Raw genomic sequence first — 13606 nt, 5'->3', positions numbered from 1 at the left:
TGCACTAAAGCCTTTGCACAAACCAACCTGAAGAAGCAAATGTCCTGTCCTTAAAAAAATAAAATAAAATAAAGTAAAGGTTACCATAGCACGCACTAGCAACATGAACCAGAAAAAGAAATGTGACAAATAGACTGAATTTGCTTTGCTAGATGTGTTGTAACTCAGCATGCAATAGAGTTTAAATGCTGTGGGAGTTATGAAGTAGCCCATTTAGTCTTTTGGCCTTGGGCTCAAACACGAGCTGGCGCAGGAACACAGAGATCACAAGTTGGCAGCTGGGGCATCACCGAGGCCCGCAGAAGTGCTGCTGAAGGCACGCAAACTATGCAGTCCACAGAGGGAGCATCGATGGTGTGGAGTGGTGTGTGTAGGTGTGTGGTGTGCAGAGGTGTGTGGAGTGTGTAGATGCGTGGTGTGTGTAGGTGTGTGGTGTGTAATGTGTAGGTGTGTGGTGTGTGTAGGTCTGTGGTGTGTGTAGGTGTGTGGAGTGCGTAGGTGTGTGGAGTGCGTAGGTGTGTGGTGTGTGGAGTGCGTAAGTATGTGGAGTGGTGTGTGTAGTGTGTGGTGTGTAGTAGTGTGTGTAGTGGAGTGGTGTGTGTAGTGTGTGGTGTGTAGTAGTGTGTGTAGTGTGTGGTGTGTAGTAGTGTGTGTAGTGAAGTGGTGTGTGTAGTGGAGTGGTGTGTGTAGTGGTGTGGATTGTGGTGGTGCTCGTCTCCCCTTTCGCAAGTGGCTCGATGCGTTGCACATGACTCCTAACAGGATTAGCCCACTACGCTACAGACAGCCAATTAGAACGAATGCTGGGGGGGGGGGGGGGGGAAGAGATGAGGGGAGAGAGAGAGGAGGAGGAGGAAGAGGAGAGGGCGAGAAGCAGAGGGAAGAAGAGAGAGCATGACAGGAAACACATCAAGCTAATACAAAGAGGATGATGGGAAGACGGAGGCCGAGAAGAGTCAGTCATTGAGTGAATGGAGGAGCCGAGGGAGAGAGAGAGAGACGAGATTAAAAGGGAAGACCATGGGAGCCTGGGAACAGAGTCAGTGAGAGAATAGAGGAGGAGAGAGAGACACGAGAAAGAGGGGAGGAGGGAGGGAGGAAGAGAGAGTAAGATAGATAGAGAAAGAGAGAGAGAGAGAGAGTTGAGAGGTACAGAGTAAAAGCATGTGACAAATGGTGACTGAGGGAAGAGGGCCAGGGAGAAACATGGGGGGGGGGGGGGGGTAAGAGTGCCAGACAAAAGCAATGATAGAGAGATACGAGAAGAGAGTGAACAAGAGAGAAGAGGAGGAAGGGAGAGAGAGAAGGGGAGAGGAAGAGGAGGAGAGGGAGAGGAGAGGGAGAGGGAGCGTGCAGTGGAGGACAGAAAGACGGATACTGACTGAAACAGGGAGGGGCAGAGACAGATGGAGTTCTATTGCCTCAGAATATCAATCTGCTTTACAACACACTTTACAAGTTGCCCCACTAGGGAGTGTCAAGCCCACACATAACAGGAGCAGGTGGTTAGCAAGGGCACCATTCCATCGCACTACCCTGGACTGACTCCTCTGTGGATGAAACGTTAGAAGCTTACACCACCCGACTACCTGAAGTCTTCTCCACCTTTTGCAATTCTCCCACAAAGCGTCTCCACCTAATCCTGCAGCTTCAGAGCCACACAATGCATCACTAACAGAGCATTGCACATTAAATCAACAGCCATAAGCTGGCTTCTGTACATTCTAAAACACAAAGAAACTGTTTCTCTCTTCCTACGCTTGGTGATGTAGAATTTATCAAACAAGTTGTCAGGGCGTCATTATGGTGTACGTATTCAGAGTATCCAAACAATGGCAAATACTGTATTACTCACACCACTTCACAAAATGGATGAAAGCAGCCTACTTACTTACTAGCCTGCTGTATCAGAACAATATGCAGTAAGCTCTCTAAAGAACACAGATACATGTAGAATTGTTATTTGAGGATTGAATAGGCAAGTGGTTACTCTCGCTTTAGAAAACACAGGCATTTCATGTTTGTTTTCTTCTTCTTAACATCTTCTTGAAGTCTATATCCAAATTCCAAAATCATGTCAGCAAGGCAGCTGCTGCTTTACAGAACAACTGGATGTTGTAGAAGTGTTCAGCGTGATGGAAATGTTGATTGGAGGTGTCTGGAACATATTTAGCATTTGCAATGTCAGCATGTTACAGGCAAAACAAGTGAAATGGAGCAACATTTTAATGACACAGGACAGGAGGAATAGCGGAGGGATGGCAAGGCCTGCGAGGAGCGGCAGAATCAAATCACTCTTAATCTGATCTTGGCTGAGTTAAGTCTTTAATGGTCTAGTCTGCTGCATGCATTCTTGGGAGTGGGTGATGAAACAAATGTGTGCTGAGAAGTGTGTGCGTGTGTGTGTCTTTGTTTGAGTGTGAGTGAGTGTGTGTGTGTGTACACTATGCAGGTCCCTGTGTGTGTGTGTGTGTGTGTGTGTGTGTGTGTGTGTGTGCGCTTGTGTGTCTGTGTGTGGTGTGGTATGGTATGGTGTGGTGTGGTGTGGTGTGGTGTGGTGTGGTGTGGTGTGTGTTTCTTTCTTTCTCTCCTTCACCAGATGCTGAGCAGCAGCCCTGTGCCATGTGATGGGGGGGTCAGATTAGTGGTGCAGCAGTGGCAGTGGGGGATCTGCCACCAGTGACTCCACATCAAGCTTAGAGCACCCTGGAAGCTACAGTACTGCCAACAAAAACCTGCCTTCCTGCACACACAGTCATGCATGTGGGTGGGGGTATGTACCAATGCAAGAGAACACAATCTTTCCTTCACTGCCACACACAACACACACACAACACACACACACACACACACACACACACACACACACACAGGAGTAAAGAAGTAATAATCCCTTATGGCACAGCTGCAGATGTGGTTGCCAGACTGATTCTCCCTGAGGGGAATGTGCAGTGCTCTCGTTAAGATGCAAATAACCTCAGGGCTAAAGGGCAGTCTGGCAGCCCTCTGATCAAACACTGAAAATACTGCATATATCTGACGTGCATATGTCAAATAATAATAATAACTTTGCAGCTTCGCTGCTTGGCCCCCAATAATGATAAAAGACAAAATCACTTGATCACCAAAATGCATCATATCCTGTGATAATAGAGTGCGTAAGTGTGATGTCACTTTTCCTTAGCAACCAAAATTTCTGTTCTAAACAAACCAAATTCACAATGTGAAATCCTATGCCAGATGATTGTTTTACAGAAAAAGCCACGTTTTTGCGCAAATTCATTTACGAGTTGACATCGGTTGACATTTGCTAACTTCATGTAATCATAGATTAGCCCAGTTTGCTGTGACATTATATATACTTTTTTTCATGCTAGCGTGAACGTCTCCTTTTAGTACACCAGATGCATACACAAACGCCTTGACATCGTAGTGATTTTTACTGCTTAAAATGTATTTATTTTCATTTTGAAAGAAACAACACGGTGAGGCGATGGAAAATGCCACTTGCAGGTCATTTGTTTAGAACAGGAAATCGCGTTACCGGGACAACGTAACACTTTCAGTTACGCACTCTATAACCAGGGTGAGCGACTACTCTCTAAATGACCAAAGCAATGAGCATGTAACACTATTCCCCAACCCATAACTACTGCAGGAGTGTGCGTGAGAGCTCTCGCTGTATGGATGATGTTGCCTTTTCGGCTTGGTGTCCTTAAAGGATTTCAGACGAACCCAGAGTGCACATTAGAGTGCTGCTTGACATCAGGCTGCAGAGGTGGCAGACACAGGCAGCTTAACTCACTGGAAGGAGAGAGAGAGAGAGGAGAGAGAGAGAGAGAGATAGAGAGAAGAGAGAATAGAGAAGGGGAGACGGGGAGAGAAGAGAGAGGAAAGAAGGAGAGAGATGAGGAGAGAAGGGGAAAGATGAGGGGACAAGAGAGAAGGGAGGAGCGAGGAGGGAGAGAGAAGGGGAGAGACAAGAGGAGAGAGGGGAGAGGAGAGGAGAAGAGGAGGGAGAGAGAGAAGGGGAGAGGGGAGAGGGTAGAGGAGTGGAGAAGAGGAGGGAGAGAGAGGAGAGAAGATAGATGAGAGGAGAGAGGGGAGAAGAGAAGGGAGGAGAGAAGAGAGGAGACAAGATGAGGGATGAGAGGAAAGAAAAGATGGAGAGAGGAGAGGAAAGTCCAGACACTTAGACTGTTTGCGATTGTTAGCAAACGTTCACCACAATCTCAAGGCTAATGGCAAACTCTTTGCAAATGTTCACAAACGTTCGCCTATGTTTGTGAACTTGAACGCACCTCAGATGGAATGTTAAAATGGAAACCTTGTGGGAACAACTATAGGCCGCTTTCCACCGACAGAGAACCGGCTCCATTCCCGGTCGCGAACCAACATTTGAACTGTTCGTCGCGTTTCTACCAAACAAAAGCCGGTTCGGGACATGGCACATTGGTTCGGAAGTTGAACCAAAAAATAGTTGTTTTTTCCTGCAAACCGGAGTGGGCGTGTCATTGCGTCTTTCAGAGGGAAGAAGGCTAAAAGCATGAGTTTTCCGTCCATATCAACTGTTGCTATGAGTAAACAAAACGATTCAACTAGCATTACACTGCAGACGTTGACTAGCATTTTAAACAGCTAGTTTCTGCCGTTTTTATGGGACAACTGGTCATATCACTCTCCCGCTTATGCATCTCATTAAATTTTGTTTTTGCATGCAACACCCATTGTTGATGACGCACCCTTGGTTCGGTTCAGAACTGGTGGAAATGCGGGCTGGTTCACTAGATAGCACCACGGTTCAAAGACTTTAGAACGGCACCAGTTCAACACCAGGTTCGCTTTCGGTGAAAAACAGCTTTTAGACACCATTAATGGAACTCTCTTGAAACAGTCTATTGCACTTGGTTGTGTATTGTGATGGGGGCATGTTGGAGCAGGGCTGGGGTGGGGTGGGGTGGGGGGATGCAAGGCATCACCAGGTCAAATGTGGACAGTGGGAGGGGCCAAGGATCATCGCCTGGGCTGATGGGTTCCCCAGCAACTAGGGATGGCGAAAACTACTAATTTTCTTGACCGACCACCGAGCCTCATTAGCCGGTTGAAACCGGTTAACCGATTCGTTTAAAATATTCTACGCTATTTGAAATAACAGCCACGCAGTTTTGCAACTCTGTCGCATCTCTCTGTCCCCCGCTCACACACACAGCCCCGGCGGCGGCGCCGCACTTTCACTCACGTCACTGTTTTTAAAATCCCCTAGAGCGCGAAACATGAGTCCCGCAAACCAAGGAGCTTGTAAATAAGTGGAGGACAAATGGCTCCTTCGTTTCGAAATGGTTTGGGTACAAGGTGATCGCGTTGCAAATAAAGGCGTTTGTCTAGCGTTAGAAGCTCATTTGAAACTGAAATTGCCGCGGCTCACTTAAGAAAATGACAGCTCCGAGGAGACGCCGCTATAGTTTGAGGAAGTAGGCCTACTAACAATAATAAAGAAAGATGATCATCATTACCTTATCTGTTACCATTGCTGACCCTTCCTGACCCTTCCTGAAATGTAGATGTAATGTGTTTCCAAATCTAAGCCCATCTTATGCGGAAAGTTGCTGCAACACGATAAAAAACAATGGATAAAACGGGCACCTCCAGATTGCAAAAGACGCACCGGCCAAGGCATGCGTGCGAATGTTTTTATTGGTTTATTAAGTAGCCTACAAGCAGGCGAGTTATTACAAATTGAGTGTGAGGGATAATTTGTTAACTTCACGCAAAAAAGACCTTGGAATGAGATGGCTAGCTGTAGTAGCCTAGCGTTTAGTCCACTGTCTATAATAATAGCCTAATTTAGAGATCGTTTTTTTTTTTTTTTAACCGACTAGCGACAACTTTGATCGGCTAACGTGGATACGGTCAACCATCGGTCAAACAGTCACCGGTTAACATCCCTACCAGCAACGTGATTCCCAAGATGCACTGCAATAAGATGTTTTTGTTGTTGAGGAAGGACCTGCTGGTGCTAAAGGACTGATGCCTTTCCCACAACCAGGAGAGGAGAGAGCTGGGCTCCACATTAATGGCTGCCCGCCTGCCTGCTTGCTGGCAACCACATTTAACCACTTTTAACCACTTTATCCTTGAGCCCTGGGAGAGAGACAAAAGCAGGTAGAACCAACCTAGTCAGTCCATCTCCACCTCATCACTCAATTCAATTCATTTCTACACACAGCGCCACTGATAAAGGACCATGTTCAGACAGCGCTGTGCTGTGCTGTGCTGTGCCATGCCGTAGTGTGCTGTGCTGTGCTGTGCAGGCCGGCCCTTACCTCAGACAGTGCTGAGGAGAAGTGGTTGCAGTTCTTGTGCATGAGGTGGTAGGCGTTGCCCTTGTACTCCTTTCCCAGTTCCTCCACGATCCGCTCCACATCCTCCTCCGTGAAGTCCGTACTGCCCAGAATGATCGACTCTCTGAGACAGACATGCAGAGAGACAGGTGTGGGAGTGTGTGTGTGTGTGTGTGTGAGATCAGGGAGGAAGAGGAATAAAAATATTGAGAGAGAAAGAGAAATGGTTAGAGAACACACCGACTGAAACAGAAACAACAGCCACAGAGTGACGGAAACCAACACATAACAAATTAAATTTGGCAACACACACCAACTACAGCCTCTGCCTACATACTGTACAGTACACCATTACTACATACACTACTCACAACAAGTTAGGTTGACCCTAAGTGAAGTTATCTGGCTTCCTGTGAAATTTATTGAAAATGTAAAAAGTTCAAGCTACAGTGATATTTCCATATCATGAAAGTAGGAAATTTAGGTAGAAGCATGCACTGGTGATTTTCTCATCTCAAACCATTTGCTGAAACAAAGGCCAATAAATTACACATACAGTATGCACACAGACACACTACACACACACTTCAGCTGTGGGCACTCCATCCCTCCTTTGTTCCCAATCATCCACATTCTAATTTGCCTATGCAGGAAACCGGGAGGCAGGTCACCCTGACTGGGAGCAGGACCACAGCACACATTTACATGGACAATACCCTTTGGCACAAGCTCAAAGGATGTGATTATGTCAACACACACACACACACACACACACACACACACACACACACACACACACACACACACACACACACACACACACACACACACACACACACACACACACACACACACACACACACACACACACACACACACACACACACTAGAAGTTCCTTTGTAAGGAACTTACAGACTTAACTCACACCGCACTCATAAAACTGTTCACCCACCCACGTACATTGACAATGTCTGCATGTTTATTTGTGTGTGTGTGTGTGTGTGTGTGTGTATGTGTGTGTGTGTGTGTGTGTGTGTGTGTGTGTGTGTGTGTGTGTGTGTACTGACAGCCAGAGCCAGACAGGCTTCCAGACACAGCTGCATGTGAGCTGAAACAAACTAGATAAAATGACAACCCCATGACCACATCCACCCCGGCCTGTGCTGCTTTTCATCATGCGCCTAACTTCACACTCTGCTCCAAAGACATCTCTTTGCGATACGTCATCTCTGCTCTGAGGCTCCTAAGGTGTAGCAAGTCAAGCACTCCACTCAGGGATTAGAAATAGTTTTACGAGACTGGACTAACTTTTTTGAATGGATGCGCCACCATTATGCCTGTTTAAGTCTATATCAAAGATGTCTATTTCAAATGTTCCTAATTGCTGTGAGAATTGCTTAAACTGTTTCCCATGTTGTAGGTCACTTTGGCTAAAAAGCGTCAGCCAAATGTAATGTAATGTGATGTGAAGTAATGTCTGGTGTAGTGTAGCCATTTCCACACATTACAGTGGTAGAGATGCACCGATTGCAATTTTTTGGCCGATTCCGATTTCCGATTTTTCATAGAATTTGACCTGCCGATACCGATTTTAGCCGATTCCGATTTGCATCTTCTAACCACTTTACAGCACACAAAAAGAGTTATTTTCTATCCTTTCTTTAATACAACATGTTGATATAGAAATGTAATCAACTCAATGGCTGGTAAAAAAATGTGAATAGACAGATTCTTCTTCAAGTCTTCTTCAGCTGCAGTATTCCCAGTGTGGGACATTCATTTCACACACTACTAATAGAAATGCACTGTAGGACTACTATTTTTTTCTTCTCACAAACAATATCCAACTGTAAATATCTTCAGAATACTGATAAGTGTATAACTGGAAAGTTTGGTGTATAGGTGCTACATAGGCTGAGATGTTGGAAAATTACAAAAAACTAATTTTGAGATAACAGCCTTGAAACACAGCCAATGGCATGCATACTCAGTCTACTACACTCTTCTTTGAACTTTCGCGATTGCTTGCGGATACAAAGGAAGTGTCCATATTTGGATGGCATAACGTCATGCAGGAGAAACACAGCTTTCCAACGACACCACACATGATATGTTTTGTATCACGGTCACGGTAGTGTATGACATGTTAGAATGCTTACTTTTGGCGAATTTAGAAGAAATATACAGGCGTGAGTAGACAAAAGGTAATGAAATAAACCTCTGTGTAAATCGGACTTTGTTGTTGTATTAGTGTGAAAGAATACATGCTAAGGTGGCAAACCGAAGCAAAACGATGTTTATTCCTGCCGTGGCTATGTTGCTGCTTGTTGACAGCGCTTGTGGTTCGGCTGTGAGCACGCAATTAGCGGCAAGGACGGGCGGTGATGTGCGCTGTTTACGTAACCTGAGGTGACAGCTTAGTAAATTCCACGCAATATGGCAAAGCACAGCGTTCGCTGCATAGAAAAACTCAGCATTAGCGCTTTATCCAGCCCTGAGTGTTAGCCTTTGCTAGCTTCATCAAACTTTGCTAACTCAGCTGTGTGATGTTGTTACAAGTAGGTGCGAGTGCATTTGACCGGCATAAAATCAGCATGTCTCAGACTGACCGGCCGGTCGCCGGTCGTGGCCGATCACGTGAAAAACGGCCGATTCTGATCGGCGGCCGATCGATCGGTGCATCTCTAAGTGGAAGCTAATTGTCGAAGCAGACGCAACGTGACAAAAACTTCAGTTCCGGTGTAGCCTTGCCAGAAGTCGTCCAACTACAGATGTTGGGTACTTGGTTGACTGCACACTCGCTGCCCGCCTACAGGACCCACACCTGAGTACTGGCTCTCTCTGGCTGGCTCTCTATAACGCTGATGATCTGGGTTTCACACAAGCTCAAAAGGAAGACAGGGCATTGTGTACATGTGAATGTGCTGCATGAGTTTGTGTGTGTGTGTGTGTGTGTGTGTGTGTGTGTGTGAGATATTTAGAGGTAGAGATAGATAGAGAGAGAGACAGAGAGAGATAGAGAGAGAGGGAGAGAGACAGAACGAGACAGAGAGAGGAGAGCGTGGGAAAAAAACAAAAGCTAGGGGCCTGATCACATTGGACGAGCCGGTGCCTGGTGCCTGTCTCCATCTGATAGGCTAAGTGGTAACTGTGACATCATCAAAGATTCCTTCCTCCGTCATTCTAGAATGAGGGGGCACATGGCCTGGAGCTGCTACCGTTAATGAGCCATTCATCGGCCTCAGCGCTCCTCCTTTGAGACGAGACGAGACGAGACGCAGAGCGTTCATGGGAGAGGTAGATAAGAAGAGGAAGCCCACGGAACACATAAGAAGCATTTTATTGATACTCGGAGCAATATCAGTGCGGATCTGTTCTTCTCTGAACTGGTGAAATAGGTGACTTGTATGAGTCTTGTATTTACAACAGTGTCCTGTCCACATAGCTTGTGTAGAGCAGTGGTCACTGGTTTCCAAACTTTCAGGATCTCCGCACCCCTGAACATATCTCTCTCCATCCACGGCACCCCTATTTTTTACTTTTTACTCTCAACCTCCTTTATCCATATTTGTACTTCATGCATTTTATTTAACCTAGTGATTTGCTGGATACCCATTTCACTGCAGAGGATAACAGTGTTTGAAGGGCACGTGACTTAACGTAGGCTAATGAACTACTTTTACAACTTGACTAAAAACAAGGTCTGGAGGCATCGTTTTCGCAGTAAGAGCCTCCTGATGCAATATGCAATGCATTGCTACCATAGTAGGATCGTTCTTCTTGGCTTTGGCTAGGAAGCATTTAACCCAACCCGTCATCGAGGCCTCAGTGCAAACACCTACGCAAATATCCCAGCTACAATTCATGGTTCCTCAAGTGCTAGTCTGTCACCCTGAACATCTCATCTCCAGTAGGTAGCATGGTTGTCCTGTCTCTGTAAATTTGTCCTCATCCACGTATCTCACGTTAGCGGTCTGGCAAAGGCTTTCCATAGTTTTTCCATATTTTTTTTTTGCAGCATTTGGCCCTAGCATTACTTCAACCATTTTTTGCAGGCTAGTGAGATGAGCGACTCTGCTGAAGTGTAAACTGCTTAGATTAAGCAAGCAACTCCGCAACTAAGGAAATAGCCACACACACGGTATCGGAAAGACACCACCTCCCGTCCTGTAGGCTTATTATCGCCCTCTTACGTGTGTCACTTGATATTAATTTCTATACAAACTAAGACGGCGGATTTGTAAAGAAACGCAAGCACCCACACCTTAAGTGTATTTAAATTAGCTATGTACCAAAAATGACATTTTACCGTGACTCGAAGAGCCGTAAACAGTGTAACCATTGCGTGCCGTGTATCCTACCTGTACTCCGCCTTTTGCTACGGCTTTTTAAAAATGTAATTAAATCAAGCATTGACCATTACCTGGCACCTCTAAGCATGCGTCACAGCACCCAGTTTGTAAATCCCTGGTGTAGAGTATGAAATGGACCTCATACTCACTTGAACTTGAATGTCTCTCCCAGTTCGGTGGCGTCGCCAGGCGTGATCTCAAAAATCCCTGAGAATGGGTACGGGTGACCTCCATAGGCAAACTCTGCAGGAGACAAACCAGAGACAGAGGCGTTTCAAAGTCACACTGAACACTGCACCCACCAAAGTCACACTGAACACCGAGGTCATTCAAGCAGTGCCTCCACAAAAGGATTTCACTTGTACAGTCTAAGAAGCAGTTTTACCCCAAATATTTAGCTTTTTGAAGAAGCCATGCGTGAAAGAGTGGAGCTTTTTAGGCAAGGGGCCAATTTCTTAGCCATGGATTAAGCCTAGTCCAAGCAAGGCTAAAGGAGAACTTCAATGAATATCTCCACAGAAAGAAAAAGCTTTCAGTCTAGGACTAGGTTTAGTTTATGTCTAGGACTAGGTTTAATTTATGGTAGATCCTATGAATACTGTAATGCAACTCTGTGAACAAAAAGTACTAAACTGACAAAAAAATGCTACAATCAAGTAGCTGTATATTGATCTATTTCCAAATCTTAAATAGCCCCAAGCCCACTCCTGCAATCCGGCTGAGTCTGAAAACCTCTGCTACTGCGTGACTCATCCAACATGACCAGGGAGGGGCATACTGGATGTACACAGCAGCTAGGTGGCAGAGAGAGGAGAAGAAAGAGTATGTGTGTGTGTGTGTGTGTGTGTGTGTGTGTGTGTGTGTGTGTGTGAGAGAGAGGAGTAAAACGTGTGTGTGTTTGTGTGTGTGTGTGGGAGAGAGGGAGGGTCACACTCGGACGGCGGGGTCAGGAAGAGGACAGGGGGCCTGCTGCAGGAGGAGGGAATGACTGACAGTATCGGCCGGCCCACACGGCCAGCAAGGAAGCTGAGACGGGATTAGAGGGGCATGGTATCTCTAGTCAAGACACACACACACACACACACACACACACACACACACACACACACACACACACACACACACACACACACACACACACACACACACACACACACACACACACACACACACACACACACTTTCTTCTCCTCTCTGTCCGTCTACCACTCTGTCTCTCTTGAACAGTCTTTCAACTTGTCGCTCTGTCAGTTTCCCTCCATCTCTATCTCGCTACACATACACACACGCACACGCACACACACACACACACACCTGTGACTCCCCCTGGTCCTCTCGCTCTCCTCACCTCTTGTGTGCTAATCATCAGCTAATGTACTCGGTCAGAATCCTGTGTTCTGTAATTGGGCTGCCTGCTGTGATGTGGTGTGATTGGAATTCCAATGGGGCTGCTTTTAGCAACACACACTCCGGCACACTAGGGAGAGAGAGAGAGTGATGCATGTGTGCACTGCACGCACACACACATCCAATATTCCACTGTTGCTAATGCTTACCTTCTAACCATCTTATCCTCTGCCTCTTCCATGATTTTGATCATGGGAGCAGCTCACTCAACTCTCAGTTCAATGCAGATATTCTCTCCCCCTCCCTTCCTCCCTCTCCCTCCCCTTGTGTGGTTATTAAAGTTTAATGTAATAATTATCTGTTTAATCCACACCATCTGTCGGAGGGACTGACAGTCTCTCTTCCTCACACATGCTGCAATGCCGATCCACAGTCTACACCCGATTGGGCAGTTGGGGGGGGGGGGACACAACAAACAACAAGGAATGGAGAGGGATTTTAAAACAGACTGACCCTTTTATTACCTAAATGGGAACATAGTAATTTCCTGTGTCTAAGTCGCGTTGTATATAAAACCGCACAGCGGTATTTTAAGACAAAATCATGTACTGACCGCAATCGTTTATTAACTACTGTACCCATTATTCCAATAAATCAAAGTCAGCTCAGTGCTTTAATCAGAATGAAGAATGCCGAAAAGAAACGTATTCCCATATAAGGAATTGACATTGTTGCTATTATCATTAATATTATTATTGCTATTCTCCTTAATATAGCCTGACCATGCTATAGTCATCGCTATTATGATTGATTGAATGCTTATTTGCTATTCTCCTTTATTTCCATTGTTTATTTTCATTAGGTTATTGCTTGAATTGATATTGATTATTTTTGCTATTCTCCCTAATGTAGTCGCTTTGGACAAAAGTGTCTGCCAAATAGCACAAACATGAACATAACCATGGCCAAATGGCCCTCCCCTGTGCCATAAACTCTCTTTTTTTGTTTTGCTAAATCAGTCTCAGTTAATAAGCGGGAAACTACAGGAACGTATAAGAGAATGTGAGACAGGTGAGACAAGTGAAAGTCAGTTGCCAGTAACACATGAGTATTGTCAGGACAGTGCAGTGTTGCAGGAGTATCATCAGGACAGTGCAGTGTTGCAGGAGTATCAGCAGGACAGTGCAGTGTTGCAGGAGTATCGTCAGGAAGAAGTAAAGAAGCACACTCAACACCTTAGTGCTTCAACTGGGTGCTTAAACTTACTTGATAATAAATCAAAGACTATCAATAAAGCAAGCACGACAGTTTCTTTTGCTTTTTTAATCGCCTCACAGACGTTTCGGGTTGACACCCTTCTTCAGGCGATTAAAAAAGTAAAAGAAACTATCGAGTGCTTGCTTTATTGATTTTCAAAGGAGTATCATCAGGACAGTGCAGTGTTGCAGGAGTATCGTCAGGACAGTGCAGTGTTGCAGGAGTATCAGCAGGACAGGGCAGTGTTGCAGGAGTATTGTCAGGACAGTGCAGTGTTGCAGGAGTATCAGCAGGACAGGGCAGTGTTG

General features: G+C 45.7%; 1 protein-coding gene across 1 annotated transcript in view; it reads right to left on the bottom strand.

The window, feature by feature from the left end:
• The window catches only part of desi2 (desumoylating isopeptidase 2), a 38650-nt gene that overhangs the window by 2707 nt on the left and 22337 nt on the right, over window positions 1-13606 (bottom strand). Inside the window, exons 3-4 of the mRNA XM_062519999.1 lie at window positions 10844-10937; window positions 6324-6465 (exon numbers count right to left, since the gene is read on the bottom strand). Coding sequence (XP_062375983.1) covers window positions 6324-6465; window positions 10844-10937 — 236 coding nt within the window. The remainder of the gene's footprint in view (window positions 1-6323; window positions 6466-10843; window positions 10938-13606) is intronic.

Source organism: Sardina pilchardus, chromosome 18 (assembly GCF_963854185.1).
Source record: "Sardina pilchardus chromosome 18, fSarPil1.1, whole genome shotgun sequence".
Classification (NCBI taxonomy): Eukaryota; Metazoa; Chordata; class Actinopteri; order Clupeiformes; family Clupeidae; genus Sardina; species Sardina pilchardus.
This window is presented reverse-complemented; position numbering and strand designations above follow the sequence as displayed.